Here is a 12,795-nt window from a genome sequence, read left to right as displayed (position 1 = left end):
GTCTCTACATCTGCCAAATAAGACATGGATCTCTGAAGGTTTCCATATCTAAATTATACCACCTCCCCCCCCTCCCCCCACCAGGGTGACTTGAGAGTCTGAAGTTATTTCCCCTCACTTTTCTTTAGCAAGAAAGGTGATGATTCATTTGTATGTAGCTCAATAGTGGATGAAATAAAAAGTCCACAGGGGCTTAAAATAAAGCAGGAGGAACACTGGTTTGGACCCTAAGAAGAAACTCCTGACCTCTAGAATAAAAAGGAACCTAGAGGACAGGCTCCAGAGAGAAGTTTGGAAGCTTCCTTCATATAACATCATTAAGAAGTAAAGAAACAACTAGGAAGTCCTGAGTGGTTCCGACGTTTAGGTGGGACTAGATGGCTTGTTCCTCGAGCATTTTGATGTTGGCTCACAGACATGGAATACTTGCCTGTAGGGGGAAGAGTGTTGTGTAATAAGTAAGAGCAGAGACTGTGGGTTGACACTCTCTTGGTTCAAAACCCAGCTTTGATCCTTGGTAAATGTACCAATTCTCTCTGCCTCAGTTTCCTCATCTGTACAGTTGGAACACTATTATTATTCATTTCCCAGGATTGCTATGAGGCTTTAGCAAGTCAGTCCACGGGAAGGTTTTAGAATAATTTTGGCAGAAAGTAAATACTAAATAAAAATTAGCTTTCATCATCATTATTATTATCTGTAAGGCTCTAAGCCTAAGTGTATTCTTTATTTTGCTAAAGTAATGACAAGTCTGGGGGAAACACTTATTATCACTGTTTGATCAGAAGCTCTGATTATAAATTGGAAACTAATTTGTATGTAAAATGCTGCTTCAGATAGATCCCCTGCCTTTCCTCCAAATTAAGGCCTTTTGGGGGGAAGGGCTATGTTAAAAAGAACCAGTGATGAAGAAATGTAGTAAAAAAAAGACCCCAGAGGAAGAACAGTTTAAGGGAGTTGGAGAGCGACCCAGAGTAACCCCAGCAATCATAGTGTGGCAATAAGTTGAAGAAACAGGTAAAGGGGGGGACACATGGTGGTGGAAGGAGACTTGACATTGGGTGGTGAACATGCAATACAGTCTACAGATGATGTGTTATACCACTGTAAACCTGAAACCTATATAATTTTATTAACCAATATCATCCCAATAAAGTCAAAAAAAAAAATTTAAAGAAATTATTCATCTTTCAGCTTATTAGAAGGGCTTTCCTTTATGTCCGTCGGGCTTTCGGGGTTGCTGGGATCATGACAGGATATGAAAAAGAAGCAGGAAGTCAGCATCCATGAGCCGCTACTCTGCCACTGAAACCTCAGTGGAGTTTGAGAATGTCAGGTGTGCAGAGTGGCCTGGACACGGAGCCGTGGGGCTTTGGTTCTGCGATCAGTGGGACCCGCTTCTTTTACTAGACCCTAACTTCAGGACACCGACGTCAGTAAGTTAGCTGCCACCACCTGTGACTGCAGGCTGCCTTCTCAGGTGTCACACGTCCCCCTAGGGCAGTGGTTCTCAACCTTCTGGCCCTTTAAATACAGTTCCTCATGTTGTGACCCAAAAATTAAATTGTTTTCTTTGCCACTACATTACTGTAATGTTGCATTTGTATGAGCACTAAAAGATTCATGCAATAGGCCTTCCCTTCCCCAGGCTGCTGGCACCCGGGACCCAGGCCTTGGCTCTGGCCGGAGCTGCCTTCAAGCCTTCGCTCTGGCTGGAGCCGCCTTCAGTCTTCGCTCCGTGGTTTCGCATCTACGTATGCAAATTAACCGCCATCTTTGTTGGCGGTTAATTTGCATATCTTGTTGATTAGCCAATGGGAGGCATAGCAAAGGTACAGTCAATTACCATGTTTGTCTATTATTAGATAGGATTATTTTTTAATAAAATGGAAATGATAAGAGTGGCTATCTCACAGGGTGGGAATAACAAACAGAAGTATACAAAGCAGGGCTTAGCACAGTTCCTAGACCACAATCATAGTAAAATAAATGCTAGCTAACTGCATCGAATTAAATAAAAGAATGAAAAACTATATGTGAAAGAATTTGGCTTTCTTTACAGAGTAAAGGATTTTCTAAAAGACAAACACCGTGAGTGTGATCTATATGTCTGTATACATGTATATGTGTAGATATGTATACATGTTTGTCTATTTATCTGTGTACCGAGAGAGAGGGGAGGATATACTTATGAAATAGAACAAAATAACTATGGAACAAGCTTAAAATTAGAAATCATCTGTTTCCATTACTGATTTTTGGTGGGACCCTCTAAGAAGTGATTACTTGATTGATTCGCTTATTTTATTGAAAAACCTGCTTTATTGAGTAGCACTGAAATTAAGATGCAGTTCACCTTCACACTGAAGCTCTCTTTTCCTTTACAGCCCCACCCCCACCAGAATAGTAGGTTCTTCCCGAGTTTCCATAGCTACACTTAACGCTACCATGGCACCTGTTGTAGGTACTAGGATTGGTTTTGCATACCTTCCCAAGTCTCTCTTATTAGACACTGAACTCCCTGTGGTTAGGCACACCTGCGAATTCATCTCCAGGTTCTCTGTGGTTTGCACTAGCTACACATGATGGCTCTAGAAACGCTTGTTGAACCGAATCAAGTGTGCCTGCCCATCTGATGGGCAATTTTACCCAACCCCTGTGATTACTGGGTGAAATGAGTGCCTTAAGGAAGACTCACTGAGCACAGTTGCAAGTAAACTGACTTAAACACACACACACACACACACACACACACACACACACACACAAACACACACAACTACCTTTTGAAAATTCTATGGGAATATTTACCATTTAAAGGAAACTTCCTTGTGGATCCTTTTGAAAAATCATGAGCAAACTCTTAGTTATCTTTTGTGTAAAATCCTATATAATAAAATCCCAGTGACCATAATGGCGTAATGACCAAAACAACCACTCGACCAGTCGCTATGAGGTCAAGACCAGTCGCTATGAGGTGCATTGACCGCCTCTTGGTCCCTCCCCCTGGCCCACAGGCTCTGATCATAGCCGGATGGCAAATGGGGAACCAGGATGGATGGCAGCAGCGGGGCGGGACTGGGGACTGGCAAGCGGGTGGAAGATGTCCCTGACCCCAGGCTAGACCTAGGGACCCTACCCTCGCACAATTTTGTGTGCTGGGCCTCTAGTATCCTTATAAAAACAAGAAAATGAACACTGATACAATGCTTTGTCTAATTTACAGACCTTACTCAAATTTCCCAATTGTTACACTAATATTCTTTATAGTAAAAGAGAAAAGACCTTTTCTATATATTTCTTAAAAAATGTTTACAATGAGTTGTATAACCTCTGTAATTTTAAGAACAATGAGAAAAAAATACCTATTTAGTAAATACTGCCTCAGAAGACATAAAAAAGGTATTTTTGCCAATTGCTGCCACCAGAGTGTCAGGAGTCATTTCAGTAACTGTCCCTGGAGGTTCAGACCCTGGGCTGGTGTCCAGGAGTGAAGGTCTGGGCTGCCTCTAAGGTCAAGGGCAGCAGCAGAGGCCAGGCTACCACTCTCCCACAAACTGACCCACTCCTGAGCTGTGCCAGCTGTTCTAGGACCACAAACACGGGTGGTCCCTAACAGGCTGCCATTGAGGGACAGGAAGTGAAGTCCTGAGTTTTATACCTTTACCTCCAGGGAGGGCATCCTCCCACTGGGAATGTCTGAGACCTCAGAAGGCAGTGTGACACAGCCATGGTCAGCCCTGGGCTTGAATCCCAGTGCTGACAACTCTGAGCTGTGTGCCTTCAGGCTACTCACTGCCCTCTCTGAGTTTACCTGTTCATCTGTATAATGGGCTCCTCCTGAGGAGTAATTAGGGTAATAGATGTCATACCTGACTTGTAGGTGCTGCTACATCTTTCTATTCTGTTGCTGTGTTACCTAAAAACACTGTAACGATCCCAGATTTGGAGGATCAATTTGTGATGGTCTAATTTAAAATACAGGCTGCCTAGTATAGGCATAATTCACTACAGAGGGCCAAGGGGCAGGGTGGGCCTTAAAGATACAGGCCATCATTTTCCAAAGCCGCCCAAATCAATATACAATGAGTGGTCAATATGTCTGCAGACACAGAGGGACTGTCATCTGAATTAAGGTGCTATGGCCCCAGAAAACAAAGTCACAAATTCATTCGCTCCAAACTGCAGGCGTTGAAATGTATTCTAGCTGCTTTTTGGTAGGTACTACGTGTGTGCAGCCTGTGTTAGTGAAAAATAGCCAGATTTCATTTACATAGCAATGATTCATGAATGTCCAGAGCAATGTTACGTGGGTCATTCATTCATTCATTCATTCCTTCATGCAACATATATTAGTTGAGCATCTATGATAGTGCAAGGTAATCTTTGGTCAACATCAACATTGGGGTCTATGTCACATTCCCATCATCTTTCATCCAGGCAGCCTGCAGCTCAGAGTCCCATGGATTCAGGCTGGGCTTGACTTGGCAGCCTCAGGAGAGGAGGAACTAGGCAGCTACTCTGCGAAAGTCTGGCCGCCCTCCTTGGGTTGTGAGCAAGCAGGATGCAGGCCAGCCCACACTTCCCGGAGCTGTGGCTTCTGCAGCAAACTCTTCTCTCTGTCTGTGAGCTCAAAGTGACAAGTGGAGATGATGATCATTTGGCCCTAAGAAGCAGATGCTTCACACACGATCGTTCTGGCTGGTTCATCTCCAGCTTACAGATGAGATTTCTGGGTTTTTAGGAGCAAACACTCTAATGATCAATTTCACAGCAGAGCCCACCTCTCTCTATAGCTCCACGGAAGATTGCCCGTGTAAATGGGAAGCTATTGCCTATTTCAGAAACATGTACCTAAAATCCCAACCAGTTAAATAAGACTAATGCTGAGCAAGTCGACAGCTTTCCATAGCCACATTAGGAGCTAATCATTTCAGGAAACGTTGCCATAATTCATTTATGGGAACAGCGAGACGATTCCCCAAACAAGAGATAACGGGAATGGCCTCCTCATCATACCGGGGAAATGAAGCCTCATCTTCATACTTCCTGAACTTAACCGAACTCCGGAGGCACCTTGGCGTAAATCTGCCTTGCAGATTATTCTGCCTCACATATTTTTATCTATTGCAAATAAAGTTGAATTCAGAATATTGCTTCAGTCATTACACCTTGTTTCCATTTATTGGGGAATCAGGACAACCATCTGAGGGTTCTGTTTAACCAAGAGGTGGGCGGAAAGGTCCTAAGGACATTAGCTCACTGCCCTGGATTCTAGCTCTTCCGTGGCCCCAGCAGCCCGTCGGCCTCCACGCTGCTGCTGGCTGGCCATTTGTCACGGACAGATTTCTGTTCCGAGTGTCACTGCTCCCATGGTGGTAGTCACGGTATCCCATGGCAATAATGATTTTTACAAAATCCTTCAGTGCTTGGGGTGCTAAGCACTGAAGGATGTTATGAAAGTACGTAGCCTTTAGATCTTTAGAAACCTCAGTTTGTCACCTTAGGTAAAAATGGCCAACTCTTTGTCCCTTAACCAGTTAACCAGTTAACCGCCATGATATTTTGAATTTAATTAAAAAAGATTCACCACTTGTGTCTACAGATGCTTATGGTATACAAATGGTCAATAGATATTTATACATCTGGCTGTTCAGGTGGTCTTGCTTCTGCATTGCTCTGTAGTTCAGTTCACTCATATGACTTACGGCAGCTAACATCTATTGAGGGGTTACTATTTGCCATGTAATCTCCTGACACCTTTGTGACCCCTCCCCCATTTTTTTCAGATGAGAGGACCACAGAAGCCAAGTGACCTGCTTAAGGTAACACAGCTCTTCAGTGGCAGAGCCAGGACTAACAGCCATGTCTGACCAACACCGAATCCCACCTATCTAACCACTATGCTGACTGTATTCCAGGTCCTGGGCTGAGTACAAAGATACAACAAGGTGTGCATCCATGCAGAGAGCAGACACCAGCCCCTGCATGTGCAAGGCGACCCCCAAAGAGAAGAGTACCGAGGTGAGCAAGGGCAACTGTGGTGGGGAGGGACCCAGCTCTCATTATTAATACCCACACCAAGTCACAAGGCTGCTGGGTATAGCACACACTATGCAACTTAGAACGAAGTTGCAGGTGACAATCGGAAGCTACATCTAGCCATGTGACACATGTAAGCGGTACCCATCTGTGACAATGGTAGAACATGGCCTCCGAAGCAAGGGGAGCTGTGTCGGTGCATAGGTTATTGGTCTATTTTCCACGAGACACGCACCATCGTCGTAATGACTGGCTCCAACCTGATGACCCCTCGCCCTTCTGGGGACTTCACCGACTTTGAAAAGGCCTCATGCAGGGAAGTGATCATTTTGAAACCCTGAGCTGTGTTCACCGAGAGGCTGATGAGAGCCGGAGGAGGAATTACCAACCTCCCTGCTAATCTGGCTCCTAGTCCCGTGCATTAAGCCAACTAGTAAAAATCATTACGAAGTTTCTGCTGAAAGGGCAAGTGTAGAAAAACATGTTTCTAAACAGCATAACAGTCTTTGCCATTTTTCTTCCAACTTGCATACCATCTGGAAATTCTGATTTTTTTTCAAAGGGGAGGAAAGAAATGTGCTCCAGGCACAAATAAATGTTTACAGCTGAGTTATAAACTGAGAATGGTGGGGCTTAAAACAGGCTGGCAGCGATGGGACTCAGGCTGCAGCAAGACAAGGAACGCCGTGGCAGGCCGGCCAGCATACTGGCCCTCCTGCTTCCCACGGACCTTGTCAAGCAAACGTCTGGGAAGAAGTCTCCATTTGGGTTCATTCTAATACTCAGAAAGTTAAAAAAAAAATAAAGATGATGCAGCATGATTGTCTATTATGACATTCTGAAGGCAGACTTTGCCTTTTGGAAATATAGCACGTTCCCTGGCCAGTGTAGGTCAATTAGTTGGGGTTCGTCCCACACACTGAAAGGTTGCCAGTTCAATTCCTGGTCAGGGCACATGCCCAGGTTGTGGTTTTGATCCCCGGTGCAGGGTGTGCAGGAGGCAGTTGATTAATGTTTGGTGCTCACATTGATGTTTCTCTCTCTCTCTTCCTCTCTCCCTTCCTCTCTTTCTAAAAATTAATAAAACTATCTTAAACAAACAAACAAAAATACAGCCCCTCATAAGAAGTGGCAGCCCACAGAGGCTTGCTCAATGCACCAGCTATAAGATGTCAATGACAACAACTAATATTCACGGATCTCTTATTAATTTCTGGATCCTACAGACCGTGTTTTACAAGAGTTGTCTCATTTCTGCTGGACAGCGTGCTCATGAGGGGGGACCATTTCACAGATGAGGAATCAGAGGCTGAGGGAGGACATGACCTACTTAAATTCATGCAGCTGCCAAGTGACGAAGCTGATGTTTACATCCAGTTGCACCATGGCAGAGTCCTATATGAGAGAGGGCCAGTTTGTGCAAAGTCACCAAGACTGTATTATACCCAACTCTAGTCAAGAAGAGAAAACTCATATTGGGAGTTTGGTCTCTTCTTCCTAGCCTCCTATAATTTGTGTCGTTCCAGGTAAGACCAAGAAAAGTAGAAATGGGTTTGCGAATGCCATAGAGCAGTCAGCAAGCTTTTCCTGTAAAAGGCCACATGGTAAGTGTTTTTAGGTTTTGTGGACCTCAATCTAGTCTCTGTTGCAAGTACTTCACCGCATCGTTGTGATACAAAAGCAGCCCCAGGCAATGAGGGGACATGGCTGTGCTCCAATAAAACTTTATTTGCAAAAACAGGCAGCTGGTCAGATTTGGTCCACAAGATGCAGTTTGCTGACCTCTCATATAAAGGACACCTTACATTTAAAGTGAGCGATAGGTTTTCAGAATGATCCATGAAATCCTACTTGGGAACTTACTCTTTCTTAAGACCAATGAGCAAATTGGCTGCCTATGATGTGCCCTATAAAAGCTCTTGTGCACGTTGCCCCTGGGCCCAGCCAATCAAACTGGATTCCCTTATGCTATCTGACCAGGTCAGAACACTGTATTGAATCTCTGTTCTCAAGGCTTCTCTAATCCCAGCTCTATAGAAAACGTGCTCCAAGCTCGCGTAATGAAGACGTATGAGTTCATTCTTCTTAACATAGAAATACACACGAGATGGTGAGTGATTCTGGCAGTGCGTGGGCTCCCTTTTCTTGATCCGAAACCCAACCACCAACCCCATGAAGGTTTAATTGAATGAGAGAACGGAGTGAAAGTAAGCCATGAGCAACAACAAATGGAAATGGGAAGACAAAGGCCAAAGAACACACTCTCCTAACTAATTAATCAAGTGCTTTGTTTCCACTAACATATCAGAGTGTGTAGGCTGCGCTGTCTATTAGATTTCTTTCCAAATCTGAGAAATGTAAACACTCCTAAAGACCAGGTAATGAAATCTTTATCGACGTGCCATCGTAGATGGGACTCACATGTCCATGTTTTGCTTACATTTCAATTTGCTGCTGCTGGATCCTTACCCAGTAATTGCTTAATAAGATTAACCTCCCTGGCCATGTGTGGTGTTTTTGGTGAAAACATTAGCAGAGGGAAGGATTGTTGTGCACCACCCAAAATGGAGGGGGTATTATTTAATTAACTTATTGCCAATAGTTCCTGATTGTCTCTTTGAAACACTGGAAAAGCAGTCTATTGGCATTGATTCGGGTGAGCTAAATGTATAAGAATTGGGGAGTGGGAGTGAGGGAGGTCACTGCGGAAAGAAATTCAAACCTCAAGTCACTTTCTCGAAAAGAGCTAGCCGTGTGTGAAAAAAGGAAAACCTGTCTAATTGTTTTGTTTTATCATTTTTAAAAAGCATATATTTTAAGTCCACACTGGAGGATATTTTTCTACTGATTTTTTAGAGAGAGTGGAAGGGAGTGAAAGAGATATATAGAGAGAAACATCAATGTGAGGGAGACAAATTGATTGGTTGCCTCCTGTACATACCCCGACCAGTTGGGATGGAGCCTGCAACTGAGGTCCATGCCCAAAACCTTTCAGTCCTCGGGCTGATGCTCTATCCACTGAGCCAAACTGGCTAGGGCCTGTCTAATTGTTTTATAAAACCAAACTTTACAGCAAGTTGAAGAAGGGATCTGATATCTTCAGTCATCAGAAGAGTACTGTTTTGGTATTCAAAAATGAGATGCTCAGAGTTTTACATCAACTGGAAGCAATTTTAAATTCTCACCCCTTTTCATAAGAGTCCTACTGACAAAATTTATTGGACAATGATTTGGCAACCATTTTTACCTGTCTCATAACTCATTTGGAAACAGCTGAACTGGTGATGATACACGAATTACACAACATTTACAGAAGCGTATTGCATCTGAGGGGAAAAATTCTGGTCTTTCCATGGAAAGTGTTTCCTCATTGGTGATTTAGAGACACCACGCTCTCATGTAGGACTCACTCTCTGTGGGAGGTGCCTGCCTGAGCTGGTGGGGGAGGTTCAGGCTTAATCACAAATGGGCGGAGTGGCTGACCTTAACTCACAGAAGTCAATGCCTATCAAGGACAGTAAGTGAAAAGACTTTGTATATGATGTCAGAATGTATATACATTTAATAGACATTTCTGTGCCTGAGGATAGACTATGCTTGTCCATTTTTGAATATGTATTCAGCATTCTTCACAAATGTGAAGGTAGATCCAAGGACACGCGAGGGTAAAATACAAGAGAGACCCCCAAAGCCGGGTTTCTCAAGGAGCATCCTGGTTGCCATTTGGATGGGAGGGGCCTGTCTTGTGTATTGTAGGATGTCCAATGGCATTTCAGCCTCTACCCAATGGATGCCAGGTTGCACCTACTCTAACTGTGACTATCAAAAAAATGTCTTCAGCCCTAGCCGGTTTGGATCAATGGATATAGCGTCGGACTGCTGACCAAAGGGTCCTGGGTTCAATTCCGGTAAATGGCATGTACCTCAGTTGCAGGCTCCTCCCTGGCCCCGGCGCGTGCAGGAGGCAACCAATCGATGTGTTTCTCTCACATTGATATTTCTCTTTGTCTTTCCCTCTCTCTAAAAATCAATGAAAAAAATATCCTCTAGTGAGGATTAAAAAAAAAAAAAGGTCTTCAGACATGACCAAGTGTCCCCTGGTGGGCAAAAATGAAAACCAGTCTCAAAGAAACCAAAATTGCAAGTGGTCTCAAGTCTCGGAGGTGAAGAGATGGAATCTGAGGCCAACACACGTAGCTTGGAGCTTTCTGGTCAGTGAAGGGAGGGCATGATCAGTCAAGGCCAAGTCTACTTTTCATCTTTAGATGCTGTGTTAGTTACCTGATAATGGAAAGCATATAATTTCATCCTCGGACAAAACTTGTTCATGCTTACTTAAAGCTAATTTAGGGTTATGATTAGGATAGATGAGTGGAGCAGTTATTAAAGACTGGATAAGAAGACCAAAAGTCACACTGTAAGCATTAGGACAGCGCCAGGGAGAAAAATTCCAGCAATGTTAGCATCTTGGGATGCTGACGAACACACACCTGTAAGGGAGGATGAATTCTGGAATCTTCTCTGTGGAAAACGGCTGATTTAAGGAAAACTCCAGCAAGCTTGCCTACAGATTCCCAGGCACAGACCCGAGTCCAGGTTTGTACCTGTCTACTTATTTGTTGTGAGGCAAGTTTCTCAAGCCTCCTGGGCCTCAGTTTCTCCGAGATAATCTCTCCTCCCTTTAGAACTGCTGAAGGTACGCAATGCTAAGCCTGGCACACAATAGGAGCCCAATAAACGTTAGTTCCATTCCCATCTTTGAAATGTCCCTGTGCGGTATTTTAAGAAACATGGGGGTGCACTGCCTATGTGTGCTGAGGCAGAGTGAGAATTTCTGTGTCTGGAGAAACCCTCCCGTCTGTGATTTCCTCCGGATTCAGCTAGTTGAATGATGCCACTGGCTGCTGGAGTCTTTTTTTCTTTTTTAAAGGTGGAAGCTTTAGAATAAAGTGCATTTGTAAGCGATCTGAGTTTCAATATAACAAATCCCCCGTTGTAGTCCATTTCTACCTGTGTTGCACAGCACAGTCCTTCTACTTTAGTTGCCAAAAAGGGCTACACAACTGAGAGAGAGAGAGAGAGAGAGCGAGAGAGCTAGAGAGATAGAGAGAGAGAGAGAGAAAAGATGGTGCAAGAATAATAGTTTTAGTCTGTCCCACAGGTCCGTGGCTGCCCATGGAGCGAGCTGTTTCCTCTTCTTCTTAGCTCCCGGCTAGCACCTTTCTTTCCCTGCAAGAATACCGTTGCCTGATTGCTTCAGTAGACATTCCCATTGTCCCCTTCACTGTTCATAGTAGAGAGGCTTGGCTCCCCAATTGTCGAAACTCCTCATTCTCCCCTAAAGCCCAGCTGCTCTGAGTCTGAGGCTATCTGCCAGGCTGTGCCTGTTGGGGCTTCCTCCCTGGGGGGGGCGCCTTTCTCCCCAGGAGAGGGCTCCCTCCGCTGGGCTTTCTCCACCAGGAAGGACTTTCTCCTGCGGCTGCCTGGCTGCAGCTCTGACCAAGCCTGGGGCCTCGGGATGCTTTCCAGGCGCTGCAGAGCTGCCATGGCTGCAGATAGCACAGGTATGCACATTGTTCCAAGCAGGCGCCCTGCCAGCTCCAGCGGCTGCAGCCAAACACAGCCAACAGACAGGAACAGCAAACAGCTCTGAACGGGGGGAGGGGGGGGCGCACCTCGGAAGGCAATGCTCCCTCCTCCCCCTCCTTCTCTTCCCCCTTTCTCTCATTTTGCATATCTTCCCAGATTTGGATTAACCAGCGGGTGGGAGCTCTGAGCGTTCCTGTGACCTCCAGAGGGCCAGCGGCAGCTGTAACCTCACCTTTGCCTCCAGATGGCATCGTTGCCACATCATCGTTTCCCGGTAAGCCGGTCCTGATCCCATTGTTAAAGGTGTGTCCATCTGCCGGCTGGAGTTGCCAGTTGAGTCCGAGCAGATGCATTGCTGCGGGAGAGACAAAGCCATGAGAATATGAACAGATAATTCAGCAATGCAAATGTCAAGGGGGAGGGCCAGGTGTCCTCTCCAAGTCTTGGCCTTTTAAGGAAGCTGCAGTTCAAAAGTAGCCAGCCCCAGGCCCAGGAAACAGCTAATACAGAAAGCACAGCTCTGGGTGTTAGGTCTCTGCTGCTGTTCACAGCCCCAGGTGGAGAGGTCCTGTGGAGGCCAGAGGAGGGAGGAGAAAACAGCCCAGACCTCCCAAGTGGCACCACTGCAAAGGGGAGATGCCCCTTTGGAACCGCTGTGCAGGGCACCGCTGGTCATACCCGGCTTTCCCACACTCTGGATGCAGCTGCTGATAGACTGGGGGTCCAGGGGCTCTGATCAGGAGGTCCCTCAAAATGTCAGTTTCAAGACGAGGCTACTGAGATGGAACCAGCCCACCCCCAACTATTCCAAACTTTAAAAATATGGTTCCTGTCCACCTTATTCATGGTAAGTGAACACTTTACAGCCCATCGTGGAAAAAGCTTGGGTGTGGTGGTGGCATGGGACCCTTTACTGAAAACATCACAATTCCTCTTCTCCCCTCCACCCTGCCCAAAACAAAACAAAACAACAACCCACACACTTGACCACCGGGAATGAGACAGGTCCCAGGCACAGCCTCTTCTCTTTGCTGAGGAGACAAGCACCTATGCACAAGTCCTGCTTTACTTCAATGTGTACCCCAAACCTCCAAATCCAGCTTCCTCTGGTCTTCCTCATCCCTCTGTCTGTCCCATCTCCCCACTTCCCAGTTGATTAGCAAA

General features: G+C 45.4%; 1 protein-coding gene across 1 annotated transcript in view; it reads right to left on the bottom strand.

Moving 5' to 3' along the window:
- The window catches only part of TENM2 (teneurin transmembrane protein 2), a 910,242-nt gene that overhangs the window by 172,752 nt on the left and 724,695 nt on the right, over positions 1-12,795 (bottom strand). Inside the window, exon 6 of the mRNA XM_006766332.2 lies at positions 11,864-11,986. Within this exon, the coding sequence (XP_006766395.1) occupies positions 11,864-11,986 (123 nt within the window). The remainder of the gene's footprint in view (positions 1-11,863; positions 11,987-12,795) is intronic.

Source organism: Myotis davidii, unplaced genomic scaffold, assembly GCF_000327345.1.
Source record: "Myotis davidii unplaced genomic scaffold, ASM32734v1 scaffold18, whole genome shotgun sequence".
Classification (NCBI taxonomy): Eukaryota; Metazoa; Chordata; class Mammalia; order Chiroptera; family Vespertilionidae; genus Myotis; species Myotis davidii.
The sequence above is the reverse complement of the archived record's forward strand: the minus strand, read 5'-3'. Positions and strand labels throughout refer to the sequence as shown.